Source organism: Hibiscus syriacus, unplaced genomic scaffold (genome assembly GCF_006381635.1).
Source record: "Hibiscus syriacus cultivar Baekdansim isolate YM2019G1 unplaced genomic scaffold, ASM638163v2 tig00111099_pilon, whole genome shotgun sequence".
Lineage (NCBI taxonomy): Eukaryota > Viridiplantae > Streptophyta > Magnoliopsida > Malvales > Malvaceae > Hibiscus > Hibiscus syriacus.
The window spans coordinates 465,385-480,395 of record NW_024062984.1 but is presented as its reverse complement, the minus strand read 5'-3'; the positions used below and the strand labels follow the sequence as shown (position 1 = coordinate 480,395).

At 33.9% G+C, this 15,011-nt stretch overlaps 2 protein-coding genes and 3 non-coding genes across 5 annotated transcripts in view; 1 reads left to right on the top strand and 4 right to left on the bottom strand.

Moving 5' to 3' along the window:
* Window positions 1-14,755, top strand: part of LOC120153265 (AUGMIN subunit 2-like) — a 30,423-nt gene extending 15,668 nt beyond the window's left edge. The window contains exons 3-8 of the mRNA XM_039165253.1: window positions 11,123-11,400; window positions 12,167-12,292; window positions 12,708-12,812; window positions 12,961-13,029; window positions 14,007-14,120; window positions 14,210-14,755. Of these exons, the coding sequence (XP_039021184.1) occupies window positions 11,284-11,400; window positions 12,167-12,292; window positions 12,708-12,812; window positions 12,961-13,029; window positions 14,007-14,120; window positions 14,210-14,545 (867 nt within the window). The 5' untranslated portion in view covers window positions 11,123-11,283 and the 3' untranslated portion in view covers window positions 14,546-14,755. The remainder of the gene's footprint in view (window positions 1-11,122; window positions 11,401-12,166; window positions 12,293-12,707; window positions 12,813-12,960; window positions 13,030-14,006; window positions 14,121-14,209) is intronic.
* On the bottom strand, window positions 2,164-6,269 carry LOC120153266 (chromatin remodeling protein EBS-like). The gene is made up of 5 exons (XM_039165254.1): window positions 5,972-6,269; window positions 5,493-5,835; window positions 5,313-5,381; window positions 3,389-3,521; window positions 2,164-2,524 (listed from the first exon to the last, which is right to left on the bottom strand). The coding sequence occupies exons 1-5, from the start codon at window positions 6,042-6,044 to the stop codon at window positions 2,498-2,500; spliced, it is 645 nt and encodes a 214-aa protein (XP_039021185.1). The 5' UTR covers window positions 6,045-6,269; the 3' UTR covers window positions 2,164-2,497.
* Window positions 9,733-9,823, bottom strand: LOC120153380. Its single transcript, XR_005518784.1, has one exon. It is a non-coding gene; the product is annotated as a small nucleolar RNA snoR77Y (small nucleolar RNA).
* LOC120153376 lies at window positions 9,854-9,999 on the bottom strand. Its single transcript, XR_005518780.1, has one exon. It is a non-coding gene; the product is annotated as a small nucleolar RNA snoR2/U65 (small nucleolar RNA).
* On the bottom strand, window positions 10,062-10,276 carry LOC120153377. The gene has a single exon (XR_005518781.1). It is a non-coding gene; the product is annotated as a small nucleolar RNA Z112 (small nucleolar RNA).
* Window positions 14,756-15,011: the final 256 nt, after the last annotated feature.

The following is a 15,011-nucleotide window of genomic DNA, read 5'->3' as shown; positions in this document are numbered from 1 at the left end:
TGTATACATATACATTTGAGGATTGTTGAAATATCAATACTAGTTATTAATGTATTTTACATCTGCTTACAAATGTATCGAAACACATTACTATATCATTGTTTTCCATGATATCCATAACAAAGTTTTCACACTTTTTAATATTGTGTCGGTACTTTATGTCCAGAATGGAAGAAAAATGTGTCGATACCTTTTCAAAAAGTGTCGATTGAAAAAACATCGGAACCCATAATTATAATGTAATAGATAATTTTGTAATATAATCGGTATAAATATACCGGTTTTATGAGCGAATAGGTCTACAACCTATATCGACACTTTTTAATATTGTGTCGGTACTTTATGTCCAGAATGGAAGAAAAATGTGTCGATACATTGTCAAAAAGTGTCGACATTTACACATCGGAACCCAGAATTATAATGTAATAGATAATTTTGTAATATAACCGGTATAAATATACCGGTTTTATGAGCGAATAGGTCTACAACCTATATCGACACTTTTTAATATTGTGTCGGTACTTTATGTCCAGAATGGAAGAAAAATGTGTCGATACCTTGTCAAAAAGTGTCGACATTTACACATCGGAACCCAGAATTATAATGTAATAGATAATTTTGTAATATAACCGGTATAAATATATCGGTTTTATGAGCGAATAGGTCTACAACCTATATCGACACTTTTTAATATTGTGTCGCTAATTTTAAGTAACGCGATTTTTCTTCCTTCATTCAAAAAATTTATATGTACATGTTTCTTATACACAATAGGAGTCATGTTGACTTACGATATATGGAGATCGTTTTCATTCCATTCCGTCTTCGAAAAACTCAGTTGATGTAGGCTGTGTGCTTGTACTCAAACTGAGCTTGACTTGAGGACATGTTAGTTTGTTATGTCCCTCACTGTTGCAGTACCCATATCGCCTAATTTTCTTCTCGACCTTGTTCTTCGGCACTTCTTTTCGCTTGCGTTGTTTTCGTTGAGGGTCACGAACGTTGTTTACTACAATGCTCTGGTTGACTGAATCATTCAAACCAAAAGAGTTTTCTAATTCTTCTATTAGTTTTTTCATCTCATCTCTTGCGGTTTTGAAAGACTCGTCTGTCTTTGATGCAATGTAGCATAACCTACTTGACGTTGAACGTAGAGCAACAAACCTTGCCATTTGCATCACTTCTGGAGACACATTCAAATCAACATAACTGGGTGCAGAAGCCTTCGCATCATTAGTCCACCTACTTTGAATCAAAGTCCCGAGCAAATATGTGTAGTCCAAGTGCTTCAAAATGTGAAGTTGATGGCGACACGGAAGTCCAACGGTATCGAATTTTTTGCAGGAGCAAATTAGAGTTTTCGTACGAGAATCAAAACTAATTTCAAATTTCCTATTTTTTTCTGTGTACTTTGACAAAATATAATGTTGACATTCATCTGATAAGGACTTAATCTCTGCCTCAATCCGGTACAATGTCTCCCGTATAAGTTCATCTTGGAACACACGAAAAGATTCGCGGGTAAAAATTGCAGCGGCATGGCTTTCAAGGTCGACCAGTTTTGTGATTTGGAAGGGCTTCGTATGGGAACTTAAGTAATCCGCTTTCAACTCGTTCATACGCATTCTACTAATTCCATCTTCAATTGCACGAACAACATCTAAATATATATTCTTGTGTTTCAGTGCAATAGCTAGTGAAGAATTCATAGACTCGCACCTTTGTGTTGAGCGAATATTGACAAAGAAATGACCGGTTGAATATGCTTGTGCCCATAAGTTCATTTTGATAACACATATTCTAATAAAATGGATAGTTAAATCTAACACTATGTTCGAGTTGAAAAAATTTAAGATTAAAATGGATAGTTTGTGTAAATTTTTTTTGTAATTTATAATTAAATTTAAATAAAATATTTTATTTTCATTTTTAATAGTGATTTGAGCTTTGGTAAAACATTGTTTGCATTTTGCACTGAAATTCAAACGATGCAGAAATATTCAAACTTTTAAAAAAAATGCTGATAATTTTATATTTTAATGAAAGGAATTATATTTTATATATATTCATTAAATCAAGTCAACAGATATACCATTGTTGGTGACATTCATTTTTACATTGAAACAGATACGAACCGGAACGAAACCAACAACCCGAATTTCTGTTTATTTATTTCGGTTAACCAAAGAAGTAGAAGCTTTGATTAACCAAAGAAGTGGGAAGATTTCCCCAGTTCTTAAGTCCATGCAGCAGCCATTGTTAAGGTTTAGGACTTGTATATTAAAATTTAGCGGAGAGTGCACTCACAAGTCCAACCACACATACAAACATGAGAGAACGTGGCTAATTTATGAAAGATAAGCCCTTCTTTTCAGGGGAGGGTGCAAGCACGGTAACTTCTCTGCACTGTACGATTCCACCAAGCTGATAAGAACAATGGTTGACCTAATGTGCAAGAATATCGGTACCTCCTCGTTTTCGCATTTACCATAACAGGTTATCTCCTCCTTCGCTTCGGTTCCACCTAGCCAAAAGAATAAAATACAAGATCAAGTGTTCATCGACAGGAAAAGCATTTGACGACGGTGTTAGAATCGAACTTACAACCAATATGTGTTTAATTAATTACCATGAAAACATGCTTCAGTTCAGGATGCCAAAGTATCAAGGTAATCTATTGTGATGATTAAATCAGAATAAAACAGTTGCTAACTAGTTGGATTTCCTCGTGAAGAAACCTGATCTCGGGAAAATACGCCACATATACCGTGACAAAGCAAATGGTGATCAAAACCTTCCCTGGCAAACAGGTAACTATGAGTCGCCAGCAAAACTCAAGTGTGCTTATCTTTGCAACCAAAATTCACTCGGCTTGGTATCTACGAATCGGGGATCAGTATCACACTACCATCGATGATACCAAAACTTCGAATTCGAATATGTGAAAGTACCTCAGCACTCTTTATGTACTGTCACTATTGCTACTTCAAAATCGATTTGCATACTTTTATTGTTTCGTAGAAGAGGCTAATAGATACCTATATAAGATAAATGTTATCATTTAGCATATCCACATCGTATGGTGTCCTATTTTTCGAAAAGAACGTATCTCTATCGTTAGAGGCCTTACGAATCTATTCTCACAATTTAAAAGGCGTGTTCTCAACTGCAGACTGCAAGAAGGGAATGATTGATTACAGTTTTGTGTTGCAGGAGAAAAACTTGGAGCCAACGGCTCGCATTGCAAGAACATCATCAAAATATAACGAATGTTGTTCTAATTTCCAAGACAATATATAGCCGAATCTGCTGATAACTAAACAAAGTAAAATAAGAAACCAAGACATATTTATGTATGCAGGCAGAAAAAAAATGCTCGAACCTTTACCTCAAGGGATTGCGACACTGGAAATGTATTCAAAGATCTTTTGGCATCAACCTCTGAAGTACAATCGGAACATAAAAATTTATCCAATCTTTTTGCTTCTTCAATGGTCATATCCATGCAGGAAGGATGAAACCTAAAAACATACTTATCTTTAATCAGGAAGATATGATAATCCAATTTCATGTACAATCAGGTATATATATATATATATATATATATATATATTCGCACACAGTCACACACAATACAATGGAATCACTGGCAAGGAACTGGAAGAAAAATACTAAACATTCTAGCAGAACTAGAAAACATGTCTTGAGACCAAAACTGTTTTTCATTTCTAGCAAAAATGATTGGCAAATAACTCATGCAAAGTCCCTCGAAGTCAACATTGAAACGTTGATAATTAGACAGTTTAAACCAAAATCAAATTATCAACAAGCCAGTAGTACTTTCAATCCATATGGAACCATCAGTAACTAGAAGTGCAACTCAGTGCTGAGTTATATTGGCAGGCCAAAACTAATGTAAAAACTAAAAGGTAGGCAATATACGTTTAAAAGGTTGAATACATAACACCCCTAAAGGCACACCAAACAGCATGTTACATTTGGTAACATTACAAAATTTGAACTCATTAAGTTCTTATGTAATATGTTTACTTTCTTTGTCCACAACAAAGAAGAAGACAACTCCATTGAATTTTCATTGTAGTTTTAGCTCTTGCAATATTGAATAACCTAAAAGGTTAATCTGCAAATAATATAGAATTAAACAATCAAAAGTAACATTATTTTGCAGTGCATGCTAAGACTCCTGTAATTTGTTCGCTTAAGGTATTTCAATAATGTAGTGAAAACCAAAGTTTTGAGAACAAGACAACAACACCACAGTTGTTCATGTGAAAATCTCTACACTCCACCACTGGCTGCATTACCAGAAGCTAAATTCTCAATCGTAGCCACTATTTTTCCATAAAATATCAATAAACTAAAACCTTATTTGATTCATTAGATATGAACTTTCATCAAACTATATATCATAAAACTGCTACATTTACATGGTGAATTCGGTAAGGTGAAGGCCAAAAGAAGATGTCACATGTTAATGTCGAATGTTAACATGGAAATGAACCATATCTGAAGAATACTGAGCAGTGAAATAACATCAGATGGAAAAAGCAGATCCGCCTAAAGATTCCGAATGAGGAAATAAAAGTTTTATATTTTCAATAAGAACTTAAGTTGATCTAGCTCATACTTATATGTGTCTTAATGAATCTACCATTACAGCTCACTAGAATGCCTTAAATTAACTACTTTCAGTCAAAACAAAACTACAGCAATATAGGAAGTAGATTTTTGTTGATACTATAACAAATAAAATAGGACCCATAAAAATCATTATTGTAAAGTAACTTCAGAATGTAATGAAATTATCTCGACAAACATAAACAAGTAAATGTACACTATCTCAGTATTCAATAATGGAAAATTATTCATCATTGTATGTTCCATGAATAATGCAATTAGAAATCAAAAGTATTTACCATGAAAGCAAACAAAATACATGCAAACATCCTTTTTCTTCTAGAGCTATCAGTTATTCAAAAATAGTGCCAAAGAAAGCCAAACTTGTTAACAAAAACAAGCTAGTGCAACCAAACTCAATAATGGCCAGTGGCAAAAGCATTAATCAACGAATGTTAAGTGCATAATTGAACAAGTAACTAAAAATATTTTCCATGGATCAAACTATCAAATATTGAAGGAAAAAAAGGTACTAAAAAACCAAGCTTGTTAACTAAAAAACTAAATACAACATTAATTTGAAACTTTAATCAGCTGATAAATCATTACAAAAACCACTAAAAAATGGATTCAATCTACAGTTCTACACACACAAACATGAGTAACGAGTTTACCAATCCTTGCATCCCTCGCATTGCACCATGAGGTCATCCGGGTTATATGGCATCTCACACTTGCAATACCTTCAAAACATAAACCAAGGAGAATTGATGAACGAACTCTAAAAAGATACAAAACACTGGGAAAAAACACCCTAAACTCAACCCAATAACACAAGAAAAATTAAAACTCACACTGCCACCCGGTCGGGAGTGAAGCCGCCAGTGGCGACCTTATATTCGAACCTACAAAAGTAATCTTCGGCACCAACATTCTCAAGCTTTGAATAGTTTTTGAAAGTGTGGACCACACACTTTCCTTCAATGGTGTGTGCACTTTGCACATCATAATGGTCCGATAAAAAGAGCTCCTTGGCTCCATGGAACTGTCTTCTCCCTCCCATAGACTCCTCCGGCCTATAGTACCATCGAACTCGAACTTTCACATTGTTCCGATGATCAGCCTCAATCTTCTCCACACGTGCCACATACGGTGGCTTATCGGAGTCCGATGGTCTCATCAGCACAAAATCACCAGCTGCAAAACAAAACAAATATCAAAAGCCAAAAACATTTGTGGGTTTGAAATTTAAAGACTTTCCAAGCATACGAAATTTGGGTTCTCTTTGAAATGTAGAAGGAAAGCAAAGAGATAGGTTTAGCGAGAAACATACGACGAACAACTTTGTTGGTGCCTTTGATAGTGTAGGAATCAAGGTCCTTCTTGCCAGGTTTGGTCTTGGCCATGAAAAGGGTTCCTTTTTTTTGTGAACAATGAATTCTAATGGAAATGTGAGGAAGATGAGATTTTTGGAGGCTAATTTTGTTTGAAACGGTGTAATAAAGGGAGAATTGAAGGGATGAAAGTGAAGGAATCAAGCGAGGGGGGAAGGGAGACAAAGAAACAAACCCTAACAACTGGGAGATAGCAAGGACTGTGGAAAGAGAAGATCCAGATGAGGTCGGGGAAAATAGACAAACTAGTAATTACTTCTGTTTTTGTTGTGACATTGGGAAATGAACAAAAGGATATGTCAGCAACACCATGCTCACGCACGCTCAAGCATGTTTACCGTTTAATGATCATTTTTAAGGTCTTTTTAGCCAAAACAATCAATAATTATATAGCAAACACTGTTTATCCAAATATTACTGATCTTAACCCTCTTTTTCAGAGGTGAACAAAATTCGATTGGAAAACTGATTTTTTCGACTCAACTTGATTAATAAAATTTAAATCGAAATGACTTTCAGTTGTAATTTCATAAACTCGACTCGAAAAAAAATTAAATTCAAATTGAATAGTAAAATACAATTCAAATAACTTGAATAACTCAAATTTTTTAATAAGTTGTGGATGAATTTTTAAATTTGATTCGAGTCCCTTAATTCTGTATGATATATGTATATCATATATGAAATAAATATACATGTATTATATTATTTTATCAAAAATCACACAAGAATATATAGTTATGTGTGTATATATATATATATATATATATGATCATAAAAAATCATTTAAATTGAAATCAAATAATATCATAACATTATAAATATTGATAATTAAATTTGAACACAAACTCGAAAATTTAACTCGACTCGAAAAAATTTCAAGTCAATTCCGAGTTGTAAAATAAGATTCGTCAACTTGAATAACTTAAAAAAAAATTTGACTCGACTCCGTCGAATGCTCACCCCTACCCTTTCTGACATAGTGATAATAAAGTGCATCTCAAGATATGCACCTTACAAATGTAGGCAGAAGGCGCGGATCATGAAACGCGCTTTTCTCGAATGTTGTACAAATTATAATTCGTGCCTTTTTAAGAAATTTGACACATTAAATTACCACTTACCCCTTTAATATTGTCCAACCGCCCGTCCCCATCTCCTCCTATAAATTCCCTCCCATACAACACTTAAACCACACCCAAAAGATTTTATTCTCTTCTTTATCAATTCTTGTAGCAAGCTTTAAGTAAGTTTTGCTATCGATTTTAGAAGTTATAATTTTTTATTATATTATAATCATTTAATAGTTTATTATTATTTAATTTACTAATTTTCTTATTACTTTTTTCAATTATAAAAGCAAATGTGGGTTGCTGTGTTTATATGAGAATTATATCTCGAGTCATTTTACCGATATGATAATAATTTTAAATTGTGTTATTTTAATTATTGTGAATTTTTTTAGTATTAGTTTATATTTTAATTTGAATATTATTTATTTAATTAGGGGAATAGCCGCATATTAGATCCATTTATTCGTAACGCTAAGTTAGAGATACCAAGTCTGGCCGTATTTAGTTGAGGTTGGATTCAGTTACATAGCGAAATATGAAGGACACTGTAACCTTGAATCCAACCTTATTTCTATATTGATTGAGATGTGGAGATCATAGACACACGCATTTCATCTTCAATGTAGGAGTATACTATTACGCTAGAGGATGTTTTCATATATTTGGGGCTTTCGATATATAGAGATGTTATTTATGGTGTGTCAGATGTTAATTGACATTCTTTGTGTAAGGAGTATCTTGGAGGTATCCCGCCTAATTTCAACGTTGGTCGAATACCGTTATAATGGTTGGCTAGAAATTTTCAACATTTAAGTGAATATTGTTCCGAGGAGCATGCTAAAATATTTGTATGGGCTTGCATATTACAACTCATAGGAGGGATCTTGGTGTTTGTTAAATCTCGCAACCAAGTTTATTGTATGTGGTTGCGTCACCTCGAAGATTTTCACATTGTCGGCGGACTTAGTTAGGGCTCCATAGTTTTGACATATTTGTATAGAGAAATGTGTCGAGCAACTAATTATCGAAAAAATGTTATCGACGGATGTCTCATTCTTCTCCAATCATGTGTGTGATATTATATGCCATTTTTATGTCTGGTCGTGAATAATCCGTTAGTCTTCTCGTTATTGTTAAGGTAAATTCAATATTGAGTTCATATATAATTAATTTTTTTTTACATTGAATAGGTGGTCATGTACAAAGAAAAATCATCGTGATATACCAGATGAATTGGAAGAAATTCAGCTACTCATTGATCAAAAGGCTGGTACATAGGTATGTATTTAAATATTATTATTTATTTTAAATTATCATTATATAATTAGAATATTATTTTGATAATAATTATATATATTTGTTTTAGTTTTAATGAGCTATTTATTCTATTCAAGAAATGAGATTTTGCATCCCACCTCACTTGAGTGACTCATTAGATGTATGGATGGTGGTTATCTCTCTGATATTTTGTGCTATTGTCGAGTGGCACCCTATTGATTGCGTGCTCTGTCAATTGAGTTTCGCATAACACATTCCTGAAACATCTAAGAATCTCGACAATATGCATAACGTCGATAAATGTTCTGGCTCGTACATTGTGTCATAGTCAGCTTCATACATGTTTTCTGGAGGTTCAGTGTGTACCGTAATCGTGAGAACTTCATCTAAATCATCATCATTAGAGTCCGTGTTGAATTGCGATGATTTTGGTTCAACGAATAGTCCAATCTCAACACCATCCGCAACTTGATCACGAAGAGGTTCTTCTGGTAAATATGAGGGTTGCTCTGTGATACCAATATTTAGATTAAACAAGCTAATAGTTGAATGCCTTCCACTTAAACTTGAAGAGATCGTGACATACGAGTTTTGAACTGAGTTTTGTGTCGCAGACATCTCCACATTGAGATCAAAGCATCTCGCAATTAAATGCCTCCCATAGAACTTAAAGGCATAATATCAAGTGCGTACTGAACAGATTGTTGTATCAAAGACATCTCCATATTAAGGTCAAAGAAACTACAGATGAATGTCTTCCCTAGAACTACGTTAAACCATATTTTATAATATTTTGATATAACAAATTAAGACAAAATATTTTTAGACTTAAATTGAATTTATTCAAAATTTTCAAAAAATTTCAAAAATAATTAAAAGTTCATTAAAATAAAATTTGAGCACAAAATAATTTTCTTAATACATAATACCGATATTATTCTTACTGTATCGATACTGTATTAAGAGTATCATTTTAGAGTATATATATTTTTATTGGTAATCACAAACATATTGAGTGCTAATCTTTATGTTCAGGGGAAAGAGACGGAGTTCTTTTTCTCACAATTTGTTTGATTAAAATCTAAGTTTTCGTTGATTTAATTAGCGTTTTTTCCCTGATAGAAGCTAAGTCAATTCATTTGCTCGAGACTGCATTTGTAAGAATTGAGCCAATATTTGTGGCAACTCAATCCGGGGAAAAAATAGTTTTAAGAGCCTACAGAGATATTTCTCATTGTTGGGTTTTATAAGTTCTAGCTCACATTCTTGGGAGACAGAATCGTCATGCTGGAACTTTTTATCTTCAATTTATTTAAAAAAAAAAAAAAGGGAAATATCAAGCAAATCATATGAAGCCTCAGACAGCCAGTAAAATTGACATCAAAATAAATGAAAACTCAGTCGGTAATTCCAACTATAAAAACAAATCCTCACTGGCTTCGATAAATCCATTTCTTAATATAATAAAGAGAGTGTAATCGCCGGAAAAGGCTCCGTAGATCACAGTGAATCAGATCCACAGGTTCCTATCAGCAAGCGAAACATGGAATTTATCTTGGTCCAATCATAGCATCGCCGGTCAGAGCTCTTGGCTACCGGCGACGTGGCATCGGATCAAACACTCTAACAAGAGCAAAATAAAAAATAAGAAAATGATTGATAGAAAAAACCAAGGATAAACCCTCAGAGACCCGTTTCAAATCTCTCACACAGGATAACAAGCCAAGAGGAAGACCCGGATTTCCCGGCCAAACACAAAGCACCTAAGAACAAGAATCAGAGGGGCCGAGGATTGGCGGATGGGAAGACGGAGACATTCCTTAGCGAGTTGTCGCTGCTGATTAAAATGTCATACGGCACTTCCTATCTATGGGAATTCTTCCTCATTGGGCTTCGAATTCAGAACACTTTTCTTCTAGATTTTCAAAAGATATTTAAGATCATAAACAGGGAAAAGAAAGAGAAGCAAAGCGCACCGCCCTCCGCAGATGAGCATTCGTGTTACATGTTTCGATTTGGGTAGGATTTTATAGAGTGCAGCGGAGTTGAAACCCTAAATCTCTAAACTGGATTTTGAGGAGATAAGGAATTCAGGGGCTAAGTTTGTTAACTTGGGCTTAGGTTGTTGATTGGAAACAAAGCCGAAGGGAGCTTATAGGCCCAAAATGCTTGCGGCAGGTGATACATTACAGCCTCTACGACAATGTTTTCCAATGTTTAAAAGTACAAAAAAGCTTCTTAAATTGATTTAATCAGTATGTTATTCTATTTGAATTTCATTTAGTCTAAGTTTAAATATATTTTATTTGACTTAAAATTTAACCTAAATTTTAAACAAAAAATTCGTACTGATTTGATCTGATATAAATATAAAAAATAATTTTATTCATTAAACTAATAACCTACTTAAAAAAATATTAAATGTGAATGAATATTATAGTAATTATTCTTAAATATATAAAAAATTATATTAATACCTCAGTCGAAATTTTTTTATATTAAACTTGAATTTGATCTAATTCGGTTTCACCTCTTATAAAATCTAATCTAAATTTGATATTTAAAAAAAATATTAATTAGATTAAATTAAATTGGATCGAAATTCATTAAATTCAAATCAAATTACATCCGAACACTAAAAATCAAATCCTTTAAGATCTAACATTTTGTTTTTATTATACTTAATAATTATATTCTTTAATTCTAAAGGAGTTAATTTAAATTCAAATAAGGTGAAAGTTGAAAAAACAGTGAAGTATAGACACTTAGACAGAGGCCGGCCTGGCAAATCTGGGGACTAGCCGTCCGTTCAAATTACCAACTTTGGCTTCTTGTTATAGTACTTTGGAAGTACTTTCAGATCTTGCGAGAGACAATAAAAGGGAGCGTTTGGGCGTGAAATGTCGACCGATACGACATGGGTCGGAAAGAAGCCATTGAGGCGCATCGGAGGAATGTCCGATGCTCTATCGATTGCCGCCGATCTTGGTTTCTCTGTGCCCCCTCCTCCTTCTCAGGTTATCCTATTTTCTTTCAGTCATTTCCATTTGCTTTGCGTCTATAATATCCTTTCTGTTTGGTTGATTTTTGTTAACGGATATTATAAGTTCAGACACTCGAATTCTGCAAATCTGAAACTCTCAAACGACAGTAGTTTCTTGTGAATGTTCATGCTCTGTTATCCTGATCTTTTATGCTAAGCAATTGAATGATATATCATCGTTCCTTGCTGCAGTTTGTGGGATGAATTTGGGTTTTGATGCTTATGCTGAAATAGTTTAGCATTATTCCCTCTTCCTTCTTTTAATGGCCAATTAAGAAGAATTTAACCTTCAAAACCATATGATCTCTTTGCTGGAATTGTAAATTTAGGTTTCCCGAGCACCAGCTGAAGCCTCAGATTTTCATTTAACCGTTTAAGACGTAGTGGTTTTGGTAGTCAACTAACACGACAAATCAATTGAAGCTCAGATATATTGTCTCGAACCTATATCTCGAGTATTTTATTCTTTAATTGTGTTGAATAAATGGTTTGTACATTGTTATCTATGGAACCATTAGTGTACAAATTTGTTTGAATATATAGATACGTTGAATAGGTTTCCCAAATTCATTTGTTCCTTTTGCTTATAATTGTAAATTTTTTTATTGGCATTTTTCTTTACTCTGATGTATGACGATCAGTTATACACGTTGAATCTACAAGTTTATGGGTAGAGCTAGAAAATTGATGGATGGATATGTTGAAATTGCATCAAAGATAACGTTGTTTTTCTTCTATAGGAAGACGTGCAAAACTTATCATCTGCTACTGGAGAAAAGGGTGATGACTTAATAAAGGTATTAAGAGAGCTAACCACTGCACAGAGAAAAATAGCAGATTTGCAAGTTGAACTCCAAGGCCGAAAGGTAAGCTTCCTGGTTTATTTACCACATCGCTTTCGTACTTCTTGTAAGGTTTATTGTTTGGGACTTTCGAATAGTATTGCAGATTTATAGTTGACCAGGAGAAATTAAACTCAGTATTTAAGAGGGTTGGATTTATTATTAAAAATGAAACAAAAGAGAAGTTCAGTTACTGATTTGTTTGTTTAAAACAGAAATAAATAAATAAAAAACAAACTAACATCTCAGTAGCATAATATGTTTATTTAAATTTTACTCCATTTTTAGTATATATTTAAAAAAAATTATATAAAAATTTTGAGCATTCTGTTGAAACAATGTATGTTTGTTAACTTAATATGGCCGATTTGAGTACAGCGCAAGTTTTTACCCGCATGTCTGCTATTTGTTTTAACTGTCCCTTTTATGGTATTCATAGGATGATAAAAATGTTGCACACCTTACACATGTGAGTGAAATGGAAAAGAAGTGTGAAACACTGGCGAGGATTACTACTATATTGAAAGATGTTATTCAAAATAAGGTAATTTCAGGTTTTCTTATTGTGCACACCTTATGATGGTTCCTACAAGAAATATTAATTTCCCTTACATGTTACTCTTTTCAGATCACACGACCAAGATGACTATTTATTTTTCTGACTATGTTTCCCCTCTTCATTATTTTGGCAGGATCGAATTATAGCTCGTCTGCAACAACCATATTCCCTGGATTGCATTCCAGTGGAAGCAGAATATCAGGTTTTCTCTTCGGTCTAATTTAACATAAGCAAACACACACAAATAAAGAAAGAAAGAAGAGATTTTTGGTTCTTGTTTTCCCTTGACCTTGGGATGATTGCATACACATAGAACCTCTTTGCTCTCATGTTTTTAGATTCTGAGCTATTCAATTTGGACACGATTGCTACTTTCATCATGCCTTCTAGGTTTGTTTTCATGAACCAGAATATTCATATCTGATGATGTTCACCTGAAAAACTTTGAATTTCTTGAACTTCCAAACATGACTGGACCAAGTACTTGAAGGTTATAGAATGTATTTACATGCAATGGTTGAATGATCGTCAATCTTTCGAACTATCTTTTGTTCCCTCCTGTCCACAATTTGTATTTACATGGTTTGTTGCATTGCACTAGTAAATCAACATATTCCACATTCAGTTCCAAATTTTCAGATTTTATGCAATTTTACATGGAAACTTAATCATTAAATTGGACATGTTGATCCTTAAGATTTCATGACATTACAATTACATCTGATAAATATGGTCTCTTGTGTGATTTTATGTGTGTTTATGAAAGACCAGAAGAGAGTTAGACTAACTGTTATAGTTATTTTGGATATGCACCAAGTAATTGGGTAAGAACCCTAATAGAATCAGAATGGAAAATAATAAAGTTTTAGGTTATTAGTTTGCTGAAAGATAGAAGAGGACAAGATATAAAAATAAATAATACTCGATGTAATTTTTTGGAGTATGAAATTGAAAATTGCAAACCTAAATATAAAAGGTTAAAAATAATGCCATGTCAGAACAATTGATGCACTTTGTAGTACTTGCATATTCTTCCATAAAAGAAAATAAACCGAAAACAAGAACTATAGATTTATGCTTATAACCTTCATTGGTTGCTGGTTGTTTCAGTTCCATTTGTGGTAAAAAACAAAAGATTTAATTTCATTCCTAATGGCCATTTTACTTGGATATCTGCAGAAACAATTTTCTGAACTACTAATGAAAGCTGCAAGTGATTATGGTGCATTGACAGCGGCTGTTACTGATTTCCAATGGAGCCAGAACTTTAAGGAGCCTCCTTCAGTTTGGGGGGTAGGCTTACCTATACATTTTGATTTATGTACATATGCACTTATGACATCTTGCATGTCTTATCTGATACTCTTCTTTTCCTCACTCAGGAGATGCTCCGTCCAATTCCTGTTGCTTTAGCCTCCTGCACCCGATTCTTCGAGGCCATGTCAGCAACAAGAGAGTCGTTTGCAACGCTTCAAAATTTGAGAGTGGGTAACTCTGCAACCCCGTTGTCAACAACACCGGCCAAGGATCCCTCGACTCCGCCCGCTTGGAAGAACGAAACAAGTTTTGATGACTTGGCTATCAAAAGCCTAAGAAGCCAAGAAACTGAATGCCAAGAAGCAGACAACGAAAATAGCGAGGTGGGGGACTTTGATCCGGCAGATGTTTCCAGCCACAGGAGATTGTCTTGGCCTCCAGTTAAAAAGAATGGCCTTTAATCTCTATCCCCGTCTTGTAAGCATTTGTTTGACCTCGTTGGTTTCCTCTGTAGTCGATAATGGCTTCAATTCATAGTAGTATTGCTTGCTTCAAATTTGTGCAAAAATTAACAGTGAGTCTGCATATTATGTTTCCATTCACTGTACTGTTGTTAAACCATGCAGCATGGGATTTGATGTCAATACTATTATTAACAGAAGTATTCTTAATTAAGTCTATATATTTTTATCATACCCAACCCAAATATTAAACCCTGATCCTTTCCATGCCAACACTCGGTCCACCCTGTGTTCATCTGACGATGGCTCGACATCAAATAGGGGCCGAGTCAAGCAAGAACTCAATAATCCTTCCACGATCAAGAGCATTTACGGTATTTTTATGGTAGGGTTGATATCGTTCATTTATATAAACAAATAGCCCATATTCCATACAATTAAATAGTCCATACTCGCACGAACTAAC